The sequence below is a fragment of the Sminthopsis crassicaudata genome, chromosome 2 (genome assembly GCF_048593235.1).
Source record: "Sminthopsis crassicaudata isolate SCR6 chromosome 2, ASM4859323v1, whole genome shotgun sequence".
NCBI lineage: Eukaryota > Metazoa > Chordata > Mammalia > Dasyuromorphia > Dasyuridae > Sminthopsis > Sminthopsis crassicaudata.
The window spans coordinates 206,850,266-206,876,846 of record NC_133618.1 but is presented as its reverse complement, the minus strand read 5'-3'; the positions used below and the strand labels follow the sequence as shown (position 1 = coordinate 206,876,846).

Sequence of the window (26,581 nt, the reverse complement as noted above, 5' to 3'; positions counted from 1 at the left end):
TTCTAGTTTGTTAAGATCTTTTTAGACCCTGACTTTCTCATCCAATTATTTTTTCCAGCTTTGTATTATCTGCATATTTGATAAGAATATCACCAATGCTTCTGTTTTGTATACATAATATATATTTAAAATGTTACATATATATATATATATATATATATATATATATATATATATATATATATATATATATATATATATATACACACATTATAGAGGCAGCTGGATGGCTCAGTGGATAAACCACTGGGCCAGGAGACAAGCAAGACTCTGAACCGAAATCTGGTCTTAGATATTTCTTAATTGTGTAAACTAGGGTGAGTCATTTAATATCTATTTGTCTCAGTTTTGTCAACTAAAAAATTGGGATAATAGCACCTACCTTATAAAGTTGTTGTGAGGACCAAATGAGATAACACTTTCAATAAGCACTATATAAATGCTTATTCCCTCTCTTCTATTATTTTATTCAAGTAATTGATAAAAATGTTAAATAACCAAGCTAAATATGAACCTCTTAAAAATCTCCATTAAAGAATCTCAAAGCTGATATAGAGGAATCAATGGGGTGTTCAAAGAAGAAGTAGAACTTGTCAGAGTTATGCAGAATGATTCACAATTCAGAGTTTTGGGTGTTGGGTGAGATAAATCTCCAATTCTAAGATTCCCTTTTTTGAATTCAATCATTTCAAGCCTATAAGATTATAAATGGAGAAAAGAACAGAAAACATAGGAAATAAAAGAAATACACAGAAAATAGTAGTCAATAACTAAACAGTTGCAGTGTGTTTTGAATAAGGGATGAAGACATTCACACTCTTGTCTCTTTCTGTGCAATTAAGTTCAGGTAATGATTCTAACTTCTTCCTCACTAGGCTAGCCATAGTAATCAGTATATGCCATGGTAATCAGTAGTTTTATGGCTCCTATAATCTGAGCAAATAGCAATGCTCTAGGCTTTTGGTTTTGGTGTATATAGCAATTGCAATATTGAGAATCCACTTCAAAGTTTCATTTGGCTTTTCCCATTTATCAGAGGAACCACTGCCATATATGATGGCATAGTTGTTCTAATAGTAGGGAGCTCTCAGTTTTAAGAATGAATTATACTAAATATCTTTACAAATCATTTATTTTATAAAAAAAAAAGTATGCATTTTTTCAACAGAAATTGGTATGAAATTCAATGACAGAATAACTATACAGAAAAATTATTGCCTCATGAAGTAATTAAAAGTATTCTTTTTTCCAATTCAATCATTACTTATTAAAGTCATACTATGCAGTAAGAACTGTGTTAGAGTAATACAGTTTAGAGAAAACATAATTTTTGTTATGACAGAGGTTACTGACACACAAATAAGACCTGAGGATCTAACAAATGTAAAAATATAGTCATATATAAAGTCTGAAGAAGCAATAATCACTATTCTAGGAGAACCAAGGAAGGTTTAAAAGAATAAAAGTATTTGGGCTGAATTTTAATGGTTGGTTGGATTAAAATAAGTAAGGGGGACAAGGAAGGAATAGGCAGAGAAAAGTATGAAAAAGATACTTAGGGTCAGGAAGCAGGAGCATATATAAGGATTTAGTTTGAGCAGCCTAGTCTATTTGATAAAGTAAACAATAGGGACCACCAACAGATTGAGTATAATGAGATAAATTATTTTAAGTAATTACAAACTACAGAAAATGTACCAATCAGCATTGGTAGGAATTTTCTTATCCTAGAGTTTCCTAAAATCAATGAAATAAATGGCAGAGTAGGGAACATACTCGACCTGGAACCAGGAAGACCTGAGTTCAAATCCCGACTCAGGCCCTTACTAAGCTCTGGGACCCTAGGCAACTAACTTAATTTCTGTCTGCTTCAGTTTCCTCATCTGTAAAATGTGGCTAATTGTAACACCTATATCCTAGAGTTGGTAAAGAGGATAAAATGAGATAATATTTGTAATGTATTTTGCAAACCTTAAAATGTCAACAGTCAATAAACACTCATTTTAATTGCCTACTTGTACTAGGTAGGGCAAATCTGTGCTAAATCTGGGGACACAAAAGCAATTAAAAAAGATAGTTCCTGCCCTCAATGAGCTTACAATCTAATGAAGGTTTTTGGAGTTGATGGCTTTGCCCTATAGTCAGAAAGTTCCAATTAGAGGGGAAAAGGATTATCAATGAGATGTAAGCACCAAGGCTTTTTCTCTCTGGAAGTATGACAAGATTTTCCAGTGATGAGTTTCCTGGGGCATGACGACATGACAAAACAGTTTAAGCAGTTCAAAAGTAATGCAATTGCTGAATAAGGGCTACTTATTATCTGACAGAAGGCAGTATAATGGATAAAGTGCTGGGATTGGAGGAATGAAGATCTAGCTTAATTCCTGCTTCAGATACTTTATAGCTGTGTTTCTCTGGACAAGTCACTTAATTTCTTCTGATCCTCATTTTTCCCATTTGTAAAATAGGGATAATAATATTATCTTCTAAAGTTGCTGTGAGGATTAAATGAGATAACATGTACAACACTTTGTAAATATTTAGACACTATAATAATGCTAATTATTAATGTAATAAAAAACCCAAACCTATTCCCAACTCTTTCCTATGTTATTGATAAATTAAGCATTTATTAGCAGTTTCTTCTGTAGGCATGGTATTAATTTCCTACTCCTCAAGGAATTTTCATTCTGAAGAAAAAAACAGCATATACATACAGATTATAAAAAGATGTATACAAAGCAGGTGCAAAAGTACTAACAGCTGGGCATAGAAGAATAATCTCTGCTGAAGGACACTAAAATGAATCTTTAAGGAAACCAGGAATTCCTAGAGGCAAAAGAAAGAAAGAGCAAGAGGAATAATCTCTGCTGAAGGACACTAAAATGAATCTTTAAGGAAACCAGGAATTCTAGAGGCAAAAGAAAGAAAGAGCAAGAGGAATAATCTCTGCTGAAGGACACCTAAAGTGAATCTTTAAGGAAACCAGGAATTCCAAAAAGCAAAAGAAAGAAAGAGCATGCTAACCCTGGAGTTTTTACAGGAGATGAAGCTTCATGTGTAAGGCATGGCAAACAGCTGGATCATTAAATGTAAGAAGAGAGTAATTTGAGGAAACTAGAAAGGCAGAAAGAAATTGAGGTACAAAGAACTTTAAATGCCAAACACAAAAGTATACGATCGTAACAGCAAGAGGGAATAGCAGGAGTTTATTAGTTTAATAAGTGACATGACAGACCTGCACTTGAAGAAAATCACTTTGCAACTGTTTGGGAAAATAGATCACTCAGTCTCTGAAGGAGTCCTCTACTTGGTGGACTATGAGACAAACAAACAAAAAAAACCCAATGAACTCTCTTCTTGAGATTTTACCAGTACTTTCCCTCCCTTGGATTTAAAAGGAGGTGGGGGAAGAAGGGAAGCAAGGGATTTATCTCAATCTTCATGAAACTGTTGGTTACCACCACATGGCAGCAAAATGCAGATTATGTGCTTGTCTCCACAAGCCTGAATTTCTGGTCACAGCCTTCCATTTTCTGCTTCCTTCCTTCTTGAGCAAAGTCCCAATATCAGCAATCTTGAGAAAAGCATTTTCCTAGTTTTGACAGTAAGCTCATGAATTTAAGAATTCAAGAGTTTCTAAGTCAAAATATCAATCAAAATAGATCAGTGCTCTAAATATTAACTACAAAGAAGATGGAGCCAAGATCACACAGTAGAAGGAAGCAGTACAATGAATACTACCTCTCATGAAAACAAACAAATTTCTCCAAAAAAGATCTAGATGAAAAAAATAATCCAGAATCCTGATGGAAAAAGAAAAAGTAGAAATAAGTAATTTTTTCATCCCATGTAGGCAAAGAGAAACAGAAAACATCCAGGGAGAGATCATGCACCAAAGCAAAAGCAAGGTCCAAATCCATACATGAGTACCACAACAGGATTGAGTGCCACTTGGCAGCTTTGCTGTCCATTACCCAGTTCCAAGTCACAGAGGCAAGGAGGACAAAGGAGGATCCTGCACATGGATGTGCTTGATGTAAGCTGCATCCTGAAAAAGGAATCAGTTAAAAGCCAGAAGCAGTTGTATGGCTATAACCTCAGAAACAGAACAAGATCTCAGTTCCAACTTTTAGTCCAATCTGAAAACTAAAGAGAAATGACCACGGGCAGGAATCTATCTCAAAAGGAGAACTTATAACCCTGCCACTCTGAGCCAGCAGAGCTATTAAGCTGCCTGATAGTGACTGAATCCTGAAGCATACTACTCTTATTCAGAGTGTGTGTGTGTGTGTGTGTGTGTGTGTAAATTGGGATGGGGGAACTGGTTTTAGACCATTGTGGAAGCACTGAAAACTTGCAGGTTCCAAGCCTCAATGATTTCTGAGATCTTAGAATAATATCTCAATAATTCAAAAAAAACAGCAATAGCTACTTGGCAAAGCCAGAACTTCCCTGTATAATTTCACAAAGGCTCTAACATTAATCTAAAATTAGAAAGTAGAGGGAAGAAACATTTATCAAGAAGCTACTATATATAAGTAACTGTACTAAGTAATTTACAATACCTTCTAGAAGAAAAAGCAAAGAAACAAATAAAAAGAACATCATAAAATGCTATTATAGTGACAGGGATGCTCATGACAAAAACCTACAAAAAGAGAGTGACTCCAATCCATTTACAAGCAAAGCCTCAAAAAAAAAAAAAAAAAAAAGCATAGCTTGGGCACAAATTCAATCAATATTCTTAGAAGAGATGAAATAAAAGAATTTTGTCTTTTGGCAAAAGAAATAACAATACAAAGGAAAAAATTGGAAAACAAAAAGTATGGAAGGAAGAATTGGAAAGGGAATTAACAGTTTGGCACAAAGAATTATAAAACCCTTTTTAAGCAACTAACTCCCTGAAAATTAGAATGGAACAAAGACAATGATTCCATGAGACAACAAGAAATATTAAAACAAAACCAATAGACTTGAAAATAGGGAGGGGGAGATGTAAGGTATCTCAAAGCAAGAATAACTGACTTGGAAAAACAGGATCAAAGAGGGGAAAAAAAAATAAGAATCATTGGACACTATGCTTAAAAAAAAAAAAAAAAAAAAGGGAGGGGGACCTAAACCTCATACTTTAAGATATTTTCAAAGAAAATTATCCAAATTTCTTAGAATCAGATGGCAAACTGGAAATATAAAAAACCTATCAGTTTCCTCCTGAAAAAAAAAAAACAAAACCCAAAATGAAAAAAATTCAGAACTTCAGGTCAAAGAAAAAATATTCCAAACAACCAAAAAGAAATTTAAATATCACTCACAGTCAAGATCATATACAATTTAGTAGTCATCACTAAAAAGAAGTAGAGTACTTATAATATGACATTCCAAAGGTCAAGTTATGGATTTATGCCCAAGAATAACTTATTCAGAAAATCTGAGTAAAATGCTATGAGGGGAAAATGAACTTTTAATGGAAAAATAAGTTCCATTAGCCAGAAACAGTTTCATCATGTGATGAAAATATCAGAACTATGCTAAAATTTTGAAGTCCAAATATAGAAAATTAGGGAAACATTAAAAAAAAAAGCAAATAAACAATGTTAAAGTTAAATAAGAATAAACAATTCAAAGATGAAAATACAATTTGTACCCTTCTCAATCATATCATTAAGGATTATAAAGGTGATCTAATTTGACAAGGCTTTGGAGAAGTTCTGTAATGTCTTAATGATCTTGAGAGAAGGATGGAAAGAGGGAAAGGGATATACTACAGAGGAAAGCAAGGGAAAATTATCTTATACAAGAGGGATGAGCAAGTAGATATCTATATAAACAAGGGAGAAAAGAATGGCTGACATAAGCCTCAATCTCATCTAAACTGGTCAAAGGAGGAAAGAAAACTGACAGAACACATATACAATAGGATGAAGTGACTACCTCTTCCTTCTGGAAATTGTCTCCTCAGTTTTGTGATACTGCTCCTCCTGGGGTCTCCTATTACCTGTCTGGTCACCCCTCAGTCTCCTTTGCTGTATTACCTGTTTCTTATCCAAAGTTTCTGTCCAGGCCAGAATCTACCAATTGCCTATTGATCATACCTAACTGGCATCTCAGACTCAATATACCCCAAACGGAATTTGGTATTTCTTCCCCTTAAAATCTCTATACTTCCTAATTTCCCTACTTATACTTTCTTTTAATCACAGAAGTTCAATAGTCTTCCCCAAATTTTTATTCACACTCATATTCCACACACATTTAATTATTTATTTTTGCCAAGTATTATCAATTCTTCCTCTCACACTTGACTTCTCTTTACTCACAATACAACCTTGAATTACTACAAAAGCCTGTAAATTGGACCTTTTGTCCTTTGGCTTCTTCTTTCTTCCATCCCCCAGATAGTTACTAAACTGATATTGTCAAAGTCCAAGTCTGACCCGATCATTCCCTTGCTCAAGAAATTTCAATGTCTCCAGATTGCAATTAGATAAAGTACAAACACCCATGTTCTGCCATAATCTGGTTCCTTCTTTTCTTTCCAGGTTGATGACGTATTACTCCCTAATACTCTACTTATTGCTCTCTACATTAGATCTTCCATCTCTCATCTCTATGCTTTTGGCACAGATTCTTCTCTATACCTGGCATGTTCTCTATATCTATTCACCTCTGTTTCTGGAAACCCTACCTCCTTTCAAAGCTCAAGTCAAATGTCACTTCCCATAAAAGTTCTCTCCAAATCCATCCTTACCTCAATACCATATTTATTTTGTACATTTATCTTATATTTGCTTATTTTCAAAAGTATTCTTTCAATAAAATGTAAAGTCCCTGAAGATGGGAACTATTTCAGTTTTGTATCTGTGTCCCCAGCATCTAGTTTAATCCGTGACATATAGTAGATACTTAGCAAGAACATGATTGACTGATAATCAATATATTACAGCATGTTTATTCCAAGTGTATCCAATGTTAAACAGAAAGAAAGTTCCCTGAACACTCCAGCAATTTTATGGAAGACTATAGATAAGAGCAGTTAAGTAGTAAAATAGACAGAGTGCCAGGCCTGATAGGAAAACTCAGGTCTTCCTGAATTCAAGTCTAGTCTCAGACATTTATTAGCTGTGTGATTCTGGGCAATGTATTTAATCATGTATGCCTCAATTCCTTATCATTGAAAGGAGCTGGAGAAGGAAATGGCAAAACACTGCAATATCTTTGCTAAGAAAACCGAATAACAACAACAAATGATTAAGAGTCAAACAGAATAGGCAGATTTGGATGAGCTATGACCTGTATCAATAGAGACAAAATATAATAAAACCACAAACCCAATGAAGTAAAAAGAAAAATAAGTCAAACAAGGAATATAAAGTTATTGGACAGAATGATTTACTATTAACTTATACTACGTTAGTGGTCAAAAAAAAAGAAAATACTCACCTCAGTGGCAAAAAATTTTATGTCTTGTCCATATAACTTCATCTCCTCTGGAAAATTCTGGTGAATGTTTATGTAAGGAATATGACCATCTTCTACAAATCTGAATCATAAATCATAAATGAAAATGGATTTATTTCAAAAAGAGTACTTTTTTCTAAAAATCTTTTATTTTGAAAAGTCAAAGTAAGAGCTAGTTGGATGTATTTTTCCTTTACTGATATGCAAAACTTTCTAAAGGCACCCCTCCATCTACGCAGGGATAATGTCTTTTATATGTCTTTTTATCTTTTAATCAATTATATGATTTGTGAAGATAGTTTCTATAAAAAATTATCTGCAAAACTGTCTGTTTCCTTCTCTTATTTAAATACTAAATGTGGTTTTTAAGTAGTACATATTTTATACTTCAAACTTAAAAACTTTTAAAATTATTTAAATTTAATTTAAAACCAATTTAAATTAAATTATTCCCATATTATTTACATCTCAAATTTATTCACTTAGTCAGAAATGAGAAACTTATAAGTATAAATCAGGAGTGAATAGGGCTTTAAAGATGGACTAGATCCAAAAATATGAAAATAACAGCTAATATTTATATAGCACTTTAAGATTTCCACTAAGAAGCAGTTAATAGTGTAATTGTGGAGCCTTGGGCTGAATGTCCAGAAGATCTTAGCTAAAATTCAGTCTCAGACATTAACTAGAAGGATGACCATGTGCAGGCCACTTAACTTTTTTGTCTCAATTTCCTCAACTGTAAAATGGAGATAAGTGCAGCATCTATGCTGCAAAGCCATGTGAGGATCAAATGAAATATTATTTATTTAAAAAACAACAACAACAAAGCACTTAGCACATTGCCTGGCACACAGAAGATGCTATATGCATACTTATTTCCTTTTTCCCAATCCCCAAAGGCCATGATAATTATTACACTAATAGAAAACACTACATTTATTGAGGAAGAGAGAAACACATTTTAAATAGACACCAAGAGATAGTCCAAAAGAGGAAGCAGGTTCAAGAAGTGCCCCATTTGCAATCATGAAGTCAAGCACCATGGAGAAGAGATTCTAGGAACTCAGTTTGAGGACTTCTAAGCTCTGTAGCACCTGAATATGAGTCACCTTTGCCAGATGTCCAGTCTACACATGTATCTCTCTTCTAAGTTTGAGCTATTTTTTTCCCATCTGTTTATTTAGGAGAGATATCCTAATTACATCCCAGGTACAAATGTACTGCTTCATAGGTATTGATTTTTCCATGCTACCCGAATAAATAAAACCCTGAGGAGACTAAAGGTATACTGTCTCCAGAAGAAGTCCCAAAATGTGATATAATCTGGTCCCCATCACATAAGGCTCTCCTAGAAGAAATAGAGAGCTAGAAGAAAAATGGGGAAAGGAAATGAAAGTTTTGCAAGAGGGTTTGGAAAAGGCATATAACTCATCAAAAGACAGATTTGATAAAATGGAAAAAGAAAACAACTCCTAGAAAAACAGAATTTGTGAAATGGAAAAAAATTCCATAAAACAACACAACTCATTTAAAAATTCAATTGGACAAATACAAAAAGAAGTTTAAAAAAGTAAATGAAGAAAATAATTCACTAAAATTCAGAACTAAACAAATGGAAATGTGTTAGGATTGTTGCAGATGTTATGGGCCAGAACATGAGACAAGGTAATGTGCTTAGTTCACACCTTTAAAAGGAGTTCACACTTTTAAAGGAGCTCGATCATTGGTTCTGTAAGGAGTTCCCACAAGCCCATGGAGTACCCACAAGCCCATTCTCTGAGAGGATATAAGGAGCCAACATTGAGTAGGGTCAGTCAGGCTGGAGTGAGTCAAGGGGAAAACTTCAGGGAAGCTTGAGGAGATTCAGAGAGCCAAATTTCAGTGGATTCGCAAGTCCAAGAGATTTATAAGTCTAAAGGTAAAAGCCTGCTCATGGACTTCTGGGAGATTTACAACTAGGATTGAATTCTGCTAAAGGGTATCATAAATAATGAAGCAATATCAATATTAAACATATATGCACCAAGTAGTGTAGCATCTAAATTCCTAAAGGAGAAGTTGCAAAAAGAAATAGACAGCAAAATTATAATAGTGGGAGATTTCAACCTTGCTTTCTTAGAACTAGATAAATCAAACCACAAAATAAATAAGAAAGAAGGTAAAGAGGTAAATAGACTACTAGAAAAGCTAGATATGATAGATCTTTGGAGAAAAATGAATGGAGACAGAAAGGAATATACATTCTTCTCAGCAGTTCATGGAACCTATATAAAAATTGACCATATATTAGGTCATAAAGACCTCAAAATCAAATGCAGAAAGGCAGAAATATTAAATGCATTCTTTTCAGATCATGATGCAATGAAAATTAAATTCCATACAAAGCCAGGGGAAAACAGATCATAAAGTTATAGGAAACTAAATAATTTCACCCTAAAGAATGAATGGGTGAAACAGCAAATTACAGGCACAGTCAATAATTTCATTCAAGAGAATGACAAGAATGAGACAACATACCAAAATTTGTGGGATATAACCAAATTGGTAATAAAGGGAAATTTTATCTCTCTAGTTGTTTACTTGCATAAAATAGAGAAAGAGATCAATGAATTGGGCTTGTAACCAAAAAAGCTAGAGAAAGAACAAATTAACCCCCCCATACCCAACTAGAAATTCTAAAAATAAAAGGAGAGATCAATAAAATTAAAATTAAAAAACTGTTGAATTAATAAATAAAACTAAGAGTTGGTTTTATGGAAAAAACCAACAAAATAGATAAACTTTTAATTTGATTAGAAAAAGGAAAGAGGAAAAACAAATTGTTAGTCTCAAATGAAAAGGGAAAACTATCCACCAATGAAGAGGAAGTTAGAGCAATAATTATGAGTTATTTTGCCCAACATTTTGCCAATAAATTTGACAACCTAAGTGAAATGGAGGAATACCTACAAAAATATAGATTGCCCAGATTAACAGAAAAGCAAATAAATTACTTAAATAGTCCTATTTTAGAAAAAGAAATAGAACAAGCTATATTAATAGTAGCTCCCTAAGAAAAAATCCCCAGGACCAGTTGGATTTTCATGTGAATTCTACCAAAAATTTAAAGAACAATTAACTCCAATACTATGCAAACGATCTGAAAAAAAAAATAGTGAATGAAGGAGTCCTACCAAATTCCTTTTATGACTCAAATATGGTACTGATACCTAAACCAAGTAGGACGAAAACAGACCAATCTCTCTAATTAATGCAAAAATCTTAAATAAAATATTAGCAAAAAGATTACAGAAAATTATCCCCAGCATAATACATCACAATCAAGTAGGATTTATACCAGGAATATAGGGCTGGTTCAATATTAGGAAAACTATTAGCATAATTGACTATATCAATAACCAAATTAACAAAAACCATATGACTATCTCAATAGATGCAGAAAAAACATTTTATAAAATTCAAAATCCATTACTATTAAAAACACTAGAGAGTATAGAAATAAATGGATTTTTCCTTAAAACAGTCAGTAGCATCTATTTAAAACCATTAGCAAGCATCATATGTAAGCATCATTCCCAATAAGATCAGGGATAAAACAAGGTTGCTCACTATCACCATTACTATTCAATATTGTATTAGAAATACTAGCTTTGGCAATAAGAGAAGAAAAACAGATTAAAGGAATTAGAGTTGGTAATGAGGAAACTAAATTATCAATCTTTGCAGATGATATAATGGTATACTAGAGAACCCTAGAGAATCAACTAAAAAATTATTAGAAGTAATCCACAACTTCAGCAAAGTTGCAAGATACAAAATCCACATAAATTATCAGCATTCTTATATATCACTAACAAAATCCAGCAGCAAGAGATACAAAGAGAAATTCCATTTAAAATAATTGTCAAAAGGATAAAATATTTGTGAATCTATTTGCCAAGGGAGAGTCAGGAACTATATGAGAAAAACTACAAACACTTTCCATATAAATAAAGTCATATCAAAGCAATTGGAAAAATATCAAGTGCTCTTAGATAGGTCAAATGAATAATAATAAAGATGACAATACAATCGAAACTAATCTATTTTATTGACCTAGAAAAAATAACAACAAAATTCATCTGGAAGAACAAAAGGTCAAGATTTTCAAAGGAATCAATGAAGAGAAAAACAAATGAAGGTGGCCTACCTGTACCAGATTCTAAAACATAAAGCAGTGGTCATCAAAACCATTTGGTACTGGCTAAGAAATAGAGAAGTTCATCAGTGGAATAGGTTAAGTTCACAGAACAAAGTAGTCAATGACTATAGCAATGTAGTATTTGACAAACCCCAAGATCCCAGCTTTTGGGATAAGAATTCACTATTTGACAAAAACTGGGAAAATTGGAAACTAGTATGGCAGAAAATAGGCATTGACCCACACCTAATACCATATACAAAGACAAGGTTGAAATGGGTTCACGATCTAGACATAAAGAATATTATAAACAAATTAGAAGAACATAGGATAGTTTACCTCTCAGATCTGTGGAGGAGGAAGGAATTTGTGACCAAAGAAGAACTAGAAATCATTAATGATCACAAAATAGATAATTATGATTATATTAAGTTAAAAAGTTTTTGTACAAACAAAAATCTTGCAGACAAGATTAGAAGGGAAGCAATAAATTGGGAAAACATTTTTACATCCAAATGTTCTGATAAAGCCCTCATTTCTAAAATATGTAGAGAATTGTCTCAAATTTATAATAGTTCAAGTCATTCTCCAATTGATAAATGGTCAAAGAACAAGAACAGACATTTTTCCGATGAAGAAACTGAAATTATTTGTAGTCACATGAAAAAGTGCTCCAAATCACTATTGATCACAGAAATACAAATTAAGACAAGTCTGACATACCACTACATACCTCTCAGATTAGCTAAAATGACAGGAAAAGATAATGACAAATGTTGGAGACAATGTGGGAAAACTGGGACACTGATACATTGTTGGTGGAATGTAGAATATGGGCTAGCTCCCTAGCGGGCTGCAGGGTCAGCCAGAGTCAGGATAAATTAAAGTCCTTGGTCTTTAGGGGGAAAAGTGAAGGAGGCAGGCAAGCTGCCACAAGGCTTGCCAATGAAGTATCCTGGATTCTAGAATCCGAAGTCACCAATCTCTCTCCTCCTCATCCTGGTGCCAAGTCACTTTCCCTTCTCTCACTCTGCCCCCCAATCCTTGGCTAGGATTATTTTATTTCCAAACATTCTGCAAGCACCAAAGGTGAGGAGAGCCATGATCCAAATATATGCTAATAAAGCCATTGTCTCACATGGAATAGGTAATTAGCCTTAAGTGCTCTGCAATCTCCTATTCAAGTACACCTATTCAGAGTTTCATTCTTTTACAGTGGAACTGTGAAGAGTTAGGTTCACAGAACCTGGAAAGCAATTTCGAACTATGCTCAAAAAGTTATCAAACTGTGCATACTCTTTAATCCAGCAGTGTTTCTACTGGGCCTATATCCCCAAAAGATCTTAATGGAGAGAAAGGGTCCCACATGTACAAAAATGTTTGTGGCAGCCCTTTTTATAGTGGCTAGAAACTGAAAACTGAGTGGATGCCCATCATTTGGAGACTGGCTGAATAAATTACAGTGTATGAATGTTATGGAATATTATTGTTCTGTAAGAAACAACCAGCAGGATGATTTCAGAGAGACTTAAAAAGACCTACATGAACTGATGCTAAGTGAAATGAGCAGAACCAGGAGATCATTATACACAGCAACTATAAGACTATACAACAATCAATTCTGATGGATGTGGCTCTCTTCAACAAGATGATTCAAACTAGTTCCTCTTGTTCAATGATGAAGAGAACCATCTACACCCAGAGAGAAAACTGTGGTAACAGAGTGTGGACCACAAAATAGCATTCTCACTCTCTCTGTTGTTATTTGCTTGCATTTTGTTTTATTTCTCAGTTTTTCTTTTTCTTCCTTCTTGATCTGATTTTTCTTGTGTAGCAAGATAACTACATAAATATGTATACATTTAACATAGATTTTAATATATTTAAAATGTATTGGACTACCTGTTAGCTAAGGAAGGGGTGAAGGAAGGAGGAGAAAATTTGGAATAAAAGATTTCGCAAGGGTCAATGTTGAAAAAATTACCCATGCATATGTTTTGTAAATAAAAAGCTTTACAAATAAATTTTTTAAAAAATGATCAAATAATCTGGGACTAGTTTAAACAGAGAGATCTATCAGTAGAAGAGATAAAATACACAAAATACAAAAAGTAAATAAGCACAGTAACATAATGTTCAATAAATCCAAAGTCCCCAATTAATGGAATAAGGATTCATCAACAAAAATACTAGTAAATATGAATAGTAGTCTGAAAGAAATTAGGTGTAAATCAACATCTCACATCATATAACAAGGTAAATTCCAAATTGATGCATGACATAGCTATAAAAGGTCCTATTGCAGATGGAGCAAAGAAAAAATTACTTGTTAGATCTATGGATAAGGAAAGAGTTCATGACCCAACAAGACATAGAGAACATCATAGATAATTTAAGATTATATAAAATTAAGAAGGTTTTGCACAAACAAAACCAATGCAACTATAAAGTTAAAAGAAAATTAACCATCTTGGGAAAAATATTACAGTAAATTTCTTTGATAAAGGTCTAATAACTAAGTTATATAAGGAACTGATCTAAATATATAAAAATGAAAGCCATTCCTTGACTGATAAAAGATATGAATAGGCAGAAAGAATACAAGCTTTCAATAATATTTCAAACTGATAATAGAGAAATAAAATTTTAAAAAACTCAGATTCTAACATCATACCACATCACATCAGATTGGTAAAGTTGACAAAAGAGGAAAATGACAATTGTTAGAAAAGTCATAGGAAAACAGGTATATTAATGCATGATTGGTACATTGATACCACGCACAACATGGCATGAAGAAGATGTATCCAGACAAAGGGCAAGAGAGAGGTACATGCTAGGTTTGAGTGGCCTGCAACATATAATCAAAGAGGAACTTCAAAGAACAGGAGGAAAGAATATCTTTGAGAAGATATACAATAGGAAGAAACAAAAAAATGTGAAAAGAATAATTATACAAAATTATCAGTCAATAAAGAATCATTAAAATAATGCAAAGTTATCAAAATGAGACAAGAACATTAATACTAAAAGCAACTCTTCCTCTGAAACTGCCCAGGATTCTGTGCGTGGTGCCCAGAGTGGTCCTTATCTTTTGATTACAGAAGTGAGTTTTTTAGGGTGATTGTCAAGTGGGATAAGAAAGGCTTAGGAAGCTTCTTTGAAGCAGAGCAATACATTTCTGAGGCTACCTCACTAATTTTTGCTGTGTCTATGAATATTAATTTGTATGTCTCTTTTCTGTATGTGTCCCTGTATAGAATCTCATACACTGGACCATGCTGTAAGTTGTCAGAGGAAGTACTGGGCAGTGATATCACTGTTACAAAGTTAATGAAGACCTGGGTCCATGACCCCACATTCTGGAGCCTTTTTCTCTTCTAGCCATGTTTATGCTCAAAGCTGAGGCAGTCTGATAAAAGTGAAAAAAAAGGAGAACTAGAAGAATAATATTTATGGTGAGTTTAACTACACAAAAAAGAAAAGGGTATACTTAGTACCTGAACAAAGATATTGGGGAGAAAAATGGAGAAAATAAATGAATAAATGGTTACAGTTATTTGAATTCAAATTTTAATTTTAAACATGTTTACTAGGTCTTATTAAAGTTTCAAGTTCATATTAAACTACTAAGTTCCCAGAACCTAAAAAAAAAAAAAAAATGCATGCAATATCCAATTCAGTAAGAAATTTTACAGGAAGAAGACTTTAATTGGCATACAGCTCACATTACAGACATGATAGTTGATAACTAGATCCTTAGTACTGAGAGGGTTTTCACATGGAAATGGATTAAAGGATACGTGTTTTAGAAAGGTAGATTTGTGTTTGACAAAAGGAAAAACTTTGTACAAGTTTTATTATTATTTTTTGCAAAACTATTACAGCTATCCTAATATTAAATGGGCTGCCTAAGGAAATAATTGATTCCATCTCACTTGAGATCTTCAAATAAAAGCTGGATGATCATATAAGTTAACATTGATGGTCTCTGAACTTTATTCCCATTCTTGAGAATCCATGATTCTGATCTTCATGACAGATTTCAGTTTTCATTTAATTGAATCAGATAGTAAGCATCATTTTTTTTAAATTAACCTTTTCATAGACTGTTTCCAACAAGTACAATCTACTATATTCTAAATAGAGGATTCCAACTCTGATTTTTTTTTTTGTCATCCTGGCTCAAGACTAGCATGAGGATAGGAAAATGAAAAATATCCAAAATAAGATATAGATATCTATCTATCTATCTATCTATCTCATATAAAAAAAAAAATATATATATATATATATATATGATCTATATAAGGAAGATCTGAGTTCTAATCTAAGCCCAGACATTTATTGAACTAGCTATGTGACCATGGGAAATTACTTAATCTCCTTGATCTATTTGTTCTCTCATCTGCAAAACAGGGATAATAATAGTCCAACTACTTGCCAGGGTTGTGAGGATAACATATGTAATATATATCAAAAGTCTTGAAGTGCTACATTAGTGTAATTATTATTGTTGTTGTTACTGTTATTATACTGAAATAGGTCCTGATCCTCAAAAAAAAGTATCTTGATTTTCCTAGAGTAAAATAGTACAGACAATGAGATTTGTCATACTTAAAGAGGCACTCTTATATATACTGCTCATCAACCTGCATGTTTTCTGAAAAATGTAAAATGTCTATACATTAGGTTTTCTTATTATCCTTATTTTCACTTTCATCCCAGATACATTTAGTAACTTATGATTTATGACAACTTAAAAAGTTACTAATAATCACATAAATGACCTAAAGACAATCTGTTGATCTTTTTTCTCTCATAAATTAAAATACTTAATAATAATACCTAGCTACATAAGTAGCATTTGTAATCTTCAAAACACTTTAAATACATTAGTTAATTAATTTTTCAAACATTCTTATGAGGTAACTATGATTATTTCCACTAAACAAAGAAACTAAGTAGAGGTTGTTACTCACTGTTCTAGGAGTTTAAGTTTCAGATTTAGAACTCAAGTCTCACTATCTCACTGATCCTGGAGCATATATTGCCAAGTCTCTCAGGAGAAATGAAAATGTGCAATAATTAACCCTTCCCCCAATTAGAGCTATTACTTGCAGTTCCAACAATTTCTCTTTTCTTCTCTGAATATTCATCTTACCTCAAGAGATCTGAAAGGGTAATTGCTTCCCTCTGCCAAAGTAATGACAGATAGCAGAATGCAAGTGTCATTGGCATAGTCATCTTTAAAATCCCTTTTCCCTTCTGCCTTGAGTACTCGACTCCATCAACTGATCCAGAACATACAGAGGTAGTTTCTTTGAAGGGGGAAAAAGTAGAAAACCTAAGTTATTATTCTACACAACAAAAGAAGAAATGCATTAGTAGCATTTCTTTACTAAGGACAGCAATCTAAGAGTCATCATTAGAAATAACAGTCATGAATGAGCAATCCAATTTTATTTAAAAATTAGCAACTATGACTCTAGGATGCATAAGTAAGGAATTCAAAAAGATCACACCACAAATTTTTTTTTTTTTAAGAATGGCAGGGATTACTTTTCATATTTATGGCTAGGGAGAGAATTCTTAACTAAACAAAGGAGAAAAGATCAAGAAACAGGATTCTGATTGTATGAAATTAAAAAGTTGTAATAAAAGTCTGATGCCCAAGAAAGATATGTATGTTTGATACAAATATATGTCTTAAGAGTCATACATACCCCAATAGATAATTGTTCAAAAAATAGGAACAGGAAAAAAAATTTTTTTCCTTTGTAAAATTTTTCTTTTATTTTGAACTTAGTATAAATAAAATGAGTGTTTCCACACACATAATAGAACAAAAGAGGATTGCAAATAAAGTCACAAATCTCTATTATATATAAATCTTTTTCCCTTTTATTATGTAATAAATTCAACATGAAATATTCAAAGCTGCCTGATTAGCTGCTTCCTTCTGGACTTCTTTCAATTATCTTGGTTTTGTTTAAAAATATCTTAATTAAATAATTCTGTTGGGAAGTGAAGGGGTAAACCTACTGTTAGTCACCTCCTTTCCAAATCTCACCCAAAATGGGAAAACAAAAAACGAAACTCTTAAATAAATAAGCAGAATTCAAGTAAAACAAATTCTTCCATTGTCCATATCTGAAAATATATGTCTTAATCTGCACTTAGATACATTAACCCTTTTGTAATGAGGTGGGAAGAATGCTTCTTCACCCATCCTCATAAATTGTGGTTGGTCACTGTACTGATCTGAGTTCTTAATTAAGTCTTTCAAAATTGTTTTTCTTTTTCATGTTATTGTAGTAACTAGGTAGTATAGTGGATAAACCTGGAGTCAGGAAAATCTGAGTTCAAATACTGCTTCAGGCAATTTACAATCTGGTATCAACCTACCTTTCTTACCTCATTATATATTATTTACCTTGCCATGCACATTGGTTTGGCCTAAATGGCCTTGTACTGTTTATCACACATCTTTCCATCCCTGTTCCTTTGTACTTATTGTCTTCCATTCCTACAATGCACTCCTTTCTCTTTGTTAGTTTCTGAATACTTTTTTTCTTTTAATATTCAATTTAAGCATTACCTTCTTAAGAAAGAAGCCTTTCTTAACACTGCCCCCTTCCATAAAGTATTTATCCCCTAGTCATTAGTTTGTATGAATTTTGTATATAGTCACATATGTTTATGTAATTTCCTAATAGAAAGTAAACTCCTTAAAGGGAGATACTTTTTAACTTTTGTCTTTAAATTCCTAGAGAGTGCTTAATAAATGCCTATGGATTGATCAGTAGCCCTCGTAAGTATTATCATTATAGCCAGTCACATATATTCTTTTTGTTTTTCTTTTCTCATTTTCATTTTGTAAAGTATTACATGTTTCTCTAAACTCCTCTTATTTATTCTAAAAGTGCAGTAATCCATACTCAACATCTATAATCACAATTCAACAATTTGTTCAGCTCTTCTTATTTGACAGGAACTTATTCTATTTCCTTTTTTTCCTTCAAAAAATAATACTACTTAACTAAGATATGACCTTTCCATCACTGACCTTGCATAATATATCCCCAACTACTACTTTTCTACCACACTCCTAGCATTCTATATGTACTTACATATATGTCTTTCCTGAAAGAATGTAAACTCTGAGCAAGAACTATTTTATTTTTATCACTGTATATTCTGTGCCTAGCATATTATCTCCAAATTGAACACAATACACACTTTCTGGTTGACTGACTAATTAGTTGGATTGTTGGTCAAAGGGTATTAAGAGTTTAGTGATTTGTAATTCCAAACTGACTACCAGAATCACTGAACCAATTCACAGTTCTAACTACAGGATAGTAATATTTCTGTCTTACCCCTGATATTTACTGCTTGTTTTGATGAGTATGAGTTGAAACTTAAGCATTGCTTCAATCTGCATTTTTCATATTAGTGATGTGAATGGAATTGTGAAATCATTTGATTTTTTTTTTTCCTTTTAAGATCTGTTAATTCCTAGGGTGCACATCACTTGAAAAATAGATAAACAAATTATAATATATGAATGCAAAAGAATATTATTGTGACAATTTATATAATAAAAACTATGATTTATATGGTGCTTTAAAGTATGTTAAATAATTTATATATTATATGGGTCTTCATAATCCTTCTGTGGGGTAAATGCTGTTATCCTCATTTTACAGACTAGGAAACAGATTTTTTTTTTCAGTTCACATAAATCCACTAAATGCCATCATCTTCAGATTGAAACAATTTTGAAATTCATTCCTCCACAATGTCTCTTCCACTCCAGGTCCTGGGATCCCTATCATCATCTAATTAGAGAGAACAGAAGGTGAGCACTGGAGAGCTCCCCAAAGATACTCCATTTAAGGAAGAGGCCTAGTAGAGCCACTTCATCATCTCTTACCCTAATGCAGGTTGTCATCATGCCCCCAAAATGGATATTTCCTCCTTCCTGCACCTCACTCCCATCTAAAAATATATTTTCTTCTCCCATTAGATTTTAATTTCCTTGAGGGCAATCGTCTTTTTCCTTTCTTGGTATCTCCAGTGCTTAATACCTAGCAAGCATGAATAATAAATGTTTATGTATTGATTAAATAAAATTAATAACTTTGTTTTGAATTAAAAACTTGCATAAAGTTTCAAAATGTGGAAGTAGAAAGTTATTAGAACCCTATTAGATTCTCACTGAGATTAGCAAAAATGACAATAGAGAGTAATGAATTACAACCTAAGAACCACAATGCTGGGCATAATATAAATAAGTATGAATTCTAGATTATCTTTGAATAGTTATTTTATATTTATGTAGAAAGGAGTTAAAGAGGATATGAAAAGGTACTTAGGAAATGATGTTTACAGGCCATTCAGGGTGAAGACAGACACAAAAATAGAATTGCAGAAGAGGATTTCACACCTATCCTCTATCCCTGCAACCCTCAGTTCCTCTTCCTCCTCTACACAACCCTTATACATGGGTGTTGGCCAGGATTCTTTCTCTTCTTTCTGGGAGATCTCATAGCTCCAATAATTATCTCTATATGGATGACATCCAAGCTCCCCAGAGCTTGCTACTGGATTTCTCCACAATGCTGAGCACATCAAACTCTAAATGGAAATCATTTTTCTAATCAAAATCATCCTATCTAATAACTTCCATTTTTCCTAATATAAGGATCACCATTCCTATCAAGCATCTTTTGACTTCTCTCTTCCTCACCCACATTACTAATGAATTCTCTTGTCCCATCACTTCTGTCTCCATAATATTTCTCATATCTGGCCTCTCCTCTCCACTCTTGTAGAAACTACCCTAGTCTAGTTCTCAGAATAAGCTCCCTCAGCTTTCATCCTCTTAAATGAAATCTCTTTGCTTCCTCCTATATAATGCCTATATTCCTCTAAATATGGTCCAAGCCCTATCTTCTGCATGAAGTCTTTACCGATTCCCCCTACTACTAATACTCTGTATTTAACTTCATTGTATATACTGGTGTTTATTCAGCTTCTGTGTATGATATATGTGTGTATGTGTGTGGGTATGTATACACACACACACACACACACACACATATATACACACACACACTCTCACACACATGTGCATGTGTTTTTATTTTGTTCAGTCATTTCAGTTGTGAACATTTCTTCATGACTTCATTTGGGGTTTTTCTTGGCAAAGATACTTGAGTGGTTTGCCATTTCTTTCTCCAGCTCATTTTACAGAGGAGGAAACTAAGGTAAATAGGGTTAAGTGAGTTGCTCAGGCTCACACAGCTAGTGTCTGAGGCTAGATTTGAACCCAGGTTTTCCAGATTCCAGGCCCACCACTCTATTCTACATCTTACACACACACTTATGTATGTATATGTGTATGTATATATATACATTTGCATATATTTCTCTTTCTCAGAATATAATTTATTTGCAAGTAGGGATTTTTAAAAAAAATTTTTATCTCCAGTGCACAAGAGTGCCTGGTACAAAGTACCAGTACTAAGCAGATACTTAATAAAAATACTTTTTGATTGGATACTACCATTGTGCCCTGAAATGAGAATGTAAGGAATTCTATTGTTGCCTGAATGGGAAGAAGACTGCTCAGTTTCTACAGACCTAAAATAGCGAAATATTGAAGTTTGCATCAGACTTTATAATCATGCTGACTGCCTTTGATTTTGCCACATATATTTCCTATCTAAATCTCCATCCTCTGAAAGATGATAAAAGACAAGTGCTTTCCATCTTGCAGTGAGTCAGTCTCCTGCCTAATAGGGACAGAGAAAGGACAAAGTGCCCTCCATCTTGCCCCACACATCTCCTGTCTGACCTCCAGGCTTCTGTCATAATGAGGTGATGTGGCTGCCTTACTGTCATACTTTCACACCTGTTTGTTCTTCAGAATCCTGTGGGTAGAGAGAAGGTGACATTCCATTAACTTTTCAGCTTCATCTTCTACTTTGGGGAAGAATAGTATCACTTCTACACCAAGTTCTTATCCACTTCTGAACTGCCCAAAGTTTTATAAGAACTCTACCCTTAGATCACAATACTTTGAAAATGTCTCTTAATTTTTAATGATTGCCAAACTGACTTGATCATACTTTCCACAACATTCTGAACTACTCTACCTCTATATCCAGTTTCTATTCCTCATTTCCCATACCTAACTTCCAATACAAAGTCCCAACCAAATACCATTCATTCTTTCTACTGTGCACTTTGGAATGCCTCCTCTACAGGCAATAAACATACTCTCATCTTAAAATTTTTCCTTTTCCACTTTTTCCATCTTCTGGCTCTGACCTAGACCTGGCTCCCTCTTGATGAGACTATCTTCCTGGACATTCTTTCCACCACAGGCCACATTTTCCCTCATTCCACTATTCTCAATTGATGAGGTAGAGGAATTAGAATGCTTATCCCCAATGCCATTTCCAGGCTTTTCTCTTACTACCATCATTTAGTATACTCTCCTCTCTTCTGAGGTCCATAAAAATCGACCTCTACAACTCAATTGAAATCCTGGTAGCTTTTGTCTACAGATCTCTAGGACTTTCTTCTTCCTTCTATAATGAGAATCTGGATCATAATCTTTTTCTCCTTTCTAAATCCAGCCCTCATATTAGAAGACTTCTAATATACACACTGGAACTTTCTCAAAACACCCAACCCCTCAATCCCACAACCTACTCATTTCCCATGACCCCACTTTCACCTCATCTTACCATTTTATCTATATACACAAAGATGGTCATACTCTTGATCTATCAATCGTCTTCAAACTTACTACCTCCATGTTCATCAACTCTGAAATACCTTTATCATGATCTATTTACTTTCTACCACTCCCTTTGCCTTCTTATGCTGTAACCCTGCTCATTGTACATAACGTAACTTCCAATTTCCCCACTCCTCAGTTGTCTCCCCAGATAATCACCCAGGCAATAGCCACATTCCCTTCCCTTCCCCAATCTTGAACCTTTAGTAAACTAGTTCAATTCCACACTGCCCTCTTCTTTTGAGTTCTTTCCCCCTTTATCATATTACTGATTACACCCTGCTAATCTTCAATTTTGGATCATTCCCACCACACCTTCACTCCTACACACATGTTCTTAATGAAGATGGAGGAAAAAAAAAAATCACACAACCATTTTGATTGGGTCCAATATAAATTTATGTTATTTTCACCATCATTAGGAAATCCTTCTATACTTCCCTAATTAACATATCATTTTAGGATTAGAACAGCAATTATCCCTCTTTGAAATTCTCTTTCTCCAACCCTCTCATCTGAGAATATTTTACTGAAAAAATTCAAGTTATATACAGGAATCTCTCTCTCCTTATCCCAAATCACTCTGATACATTCTTCCTATTTCTTCTTTCACTGCTATCTTACATGAGGAGATAGTCTTCTTTCCAGGGCAAACTCTTTTATCTGCACAAGTGATCCTATTCCATCCCAAGTCTTCCAGGAGATTATTCCTCTATCATCCTCATTCTCTTATGTATTTTCAATTCTTTCCCAATCTTTTCCCATCCCAGCTGCTTTGGTATTGCCTACAAACATGCCTATATCTTCCCATATTAAAAAAAAAAAATCTAATTTAGGAACTGGAGCCAAAGTGATAGAACAGCAGAAAACAAAGCAGAACTAGAAAATTAACTAGACTGAATCCTGAAAGAAAAACTCAGAAAAAGTCACAAGTCCTTTATCTAGCTCAAATTTTCTTAGGAAAATAGAAAGAGCCCCATTGATACAGGGGACTAGGTTGAAGAAGGAACTTAATATACATGGAACACTCCAGCACCCAGCAAAAAAAAACAGTGTATCAATGCAAGAGGAGATCCCAGGGCCATAATGGAGCATGTCTAACTCAATGGTCAGGCACTGTGATGGGGAAAGGTGCCAAGTGGAAGCCTTTTAGTCAGCTACCCAGTTCTAGTGTCACAGAGTGAGCACATGAAGTGTCACGGAGATAGCAACTTCAAGGGAGAGAGGTCTTAGGCAATGGACTGAGAAAGAAAGAAATTTTGAAGCTAGCAGCAGCAGTTTGGCTCAGATCCCAGGAGCACAGTGGTATCTCAGACTCAGCATCTAGCCCAGACTGCAAAGGAAAAACAAGGGCAAGAATCCCAGACCAAAGGGAAGCCTGTAGTTCTGTTGCTTTCTATCAGGAGAACTACTGATAAGGACTGAGTCCAGTAGGATTTTATTGTTACTCTAACCAAAAGTCCTCTTAGGAATTTGCAGAACTCATTCCAGAATGACAATTATCAAACTTTACCCTGGATCAGACAGACCTCTTTGGGAGCAGTGAAAACTTGCAGATCCCCAGTCTGTCCCTCAGATCCTAGAATAATATAATAATAAATAGTCCAAGAAAGCAGCAATGAGACCAGTTCAAATCTTCCCTCCATTAATGTGGCAGAGTTCAATTATAATATCAAGTCTAAACTCAAGACAGGAAGAAATGACAAAAAAAGAAACCCTACCACAATGAGCTAGTATAGTGTCTGAAGTATGCAGGTAAAAACCCAAGAGAATGACTCCAAAACATTTCCAAGCAAAACCTCAAGCAAAACAAAGCTTGGTTAAAAATTCAACTAGGACTCCTGGAATGAAAGAAATAAAAAGTTGTTTGGGATTTGCTGGATTTTTTAAAGTAGTTAAAAAACTTTTTTTATAAATGAAGTTAACAGCACTTGAGGGGGGAAAATGAAAAAGAAAAGAGAGCTGTAGAAGAAAGAATTGTAAATGAATTAAGAGCTTCATATAAGAGGTTCAATACCTTGTTCACACAACAAACTCAAAATTAAAAGTGATAAAATAGAAGTCAATGACTAAACAAGACAATATTTTTTAAAAATCAAAAGATTGGGGGGAAAAAAAAAGAAGAAAGTATAAGGTACTTCTTAATTAAAACAAATGACCTGGAAAAGAGATTAAAGAAGGAAAAAAATATAACAATCATTGGATTATCTGCCTGCTGTGACCAAACAAGGAGCCTAGAATTTATATTTCAAGAAATCTTAAAACAAAATAGTGTAGGTTTCTTAGAACAGAGGGCAAAATGGAAACAAAATCAATCAATCTCCTTTTGAAAGAAACCTCAAAACAAAAATTCCCAGCAATGTCACAGACAAAATCCAGAACTCACAAGTTAAAGAAAAAATGCTGTAGGCATCCAGAAAGAATTCAAATATTGAAATGCCAGTCAGGATCACACATGGTATAGCAGTAAACAATATAAAAGAGTGGAGAACTTGGAAAATGATATTCTATAAAGCAGAGAATACTGGCTTATAACCAAGAATAACTCAGCAAAACTGAAAATACTACTACATAGAAAGAAATGGACCTTAAATGAAACAAGCTTTTGCTACTTATTGTGTCTTCCGGAACCAATTAAGGATGAGTCCCATTCTACCACTATATAATTTTTAAAAATCCTCACGTAAGCTTTCCATCCCCATTAAATATTATTCCATCTTTCTTCTGCCTTTTGTAACTAGCAACAGTTATAACTAGCAAAATTCTTCTCACTTTCTTAACTTTTTGTAATTTAGCTTCCAGTCATCAGTCAACAAAAACTGCTGTCTCCAAAATTACCAGTGTCTTATTGCCAAATCTGGTAACTTTTTCTCAATTCTTATTCTTCTTGACCTCTCTGCAACTTCTGATACTATTGATCATCCTCTTCTCCTGGGTGGATGTTTTCTTCTCTCTAGATTTTTTGGGACACTACTTTCCTGGTTCTCCTGATACCTTCCTACCTGAATCCCCTTCTCAGTCTTCTTTACTGATTTTTATCCAAGTCATACTCACTAACCAAAGGATTCAATCCTTGGCCCTTTTCTCTTCTACATTACTTCACTTGTTTTTAACAACTCCCTTGAATTCAATTATTATGCAGATAATTCTCAAATCTACCAATTCATGGGATTATATCCCAAAGAAATACTAAAGAGTGGAAAGGGACCTGTATGTGCCAAAATGTTTGTGGCAGCTCTTTTTGTTGTAGCTAGAAACTGGAAGTTGAATGGATGCCCATCAATTGGAGAATGGTTGAGTAAATTGTGGTATATGAAGGTTATGGAATATTATTGCTCTGTAAGAAATGACCAGCAGGAGGAATACAGAGAGGCTTGGAGAGACTTACATCAACTGTTGCTGAGTGAAATGAGCAGAACCAGAAGATCACTATACACTTCAACAACAAAACTGTATGAGGATGTATTCTGATGGAAGTGGAAATCTTCAACATAAAGAAGATCCAACTCACTTCCAGTTGATCAATGATGGACAGAAATAACTATACCCAGAGAAGGAACACTGGGAAGCGAATGTAAATTGTTAGCACTACTATCTATCTACCCAGGTTACTTATACCTTCGGAAGCTAATAATTAATGTGCAACAAGAAAATGGTATTTATACACATATATTGTATCTAGGTTATATTGTAACACATGTAAAATGTATGGGATTACCTGCCATCGGGGGGAGGGAGTAGAGGGAGGGAGGGGATAATTTGGAAAAATGAATAAATAAATAAATAAATAAATAATAAAAAATAAAATAAAAAATTAAAAAAAAAAATCTACCAATTCAGTCCTAATCTTTTCACAGACCTCTAGTCTGGCATTTCCAACGGTCTTTTAGGAAATCTTAAATCATGTACATTTTAAAACTCACAAAACTGAACTCATTATCCTTCCTCCTAAACGTTTGCCCCTTCCAAACTTCCAGATTGCTGTCAGACACTACTATGCTCCTAATCCTCAGGGTTGTGACCTAAGTAATCTTGACTCCTCATTCTCTCTCACCTATCCAAATTCAATCTTTTGCCAAGGTCTGCTGATTTCACCTCTGCAATCTTTCTCAATAGATCTC

At 33.9% G+C, this 26,581-nt stretch overlaps 1 protein-coding gene across 3 annotated transcripts in view; it reads right to left on the bottom strand.

The window, feature by feature from the left end:
• Nucleotides 1–26,581, bottom strand: part of TAF1B (TATA-box binding protein associated factor, RNA polymerase I subunit B) — a 90,999-nt gene that overhangs the window by 43,199 nt on the left and 21,219 nt on the right. For all 3 annotated transcript variants that reach the window (XM_074288112.1, XM_074288113.1, XM_074288114.1), the window contains exons 7-8: nucleotides 16,809–16,965; nucleotides 7,444–7,543 (exon numbers count right to left, since the gene is read on the bottom strand). In XM_074288112.1, the coding sequence (XP_074144213.1) occupies nucleotides 7,444–7,543; nucleotides 16,809–16,965 (257 nt within the window). The remainder of the gene's footprint in view (nucleotides 1–7,443; nucleotides 7,544–16,808; nucleotides 16,966–26,581) is intronic.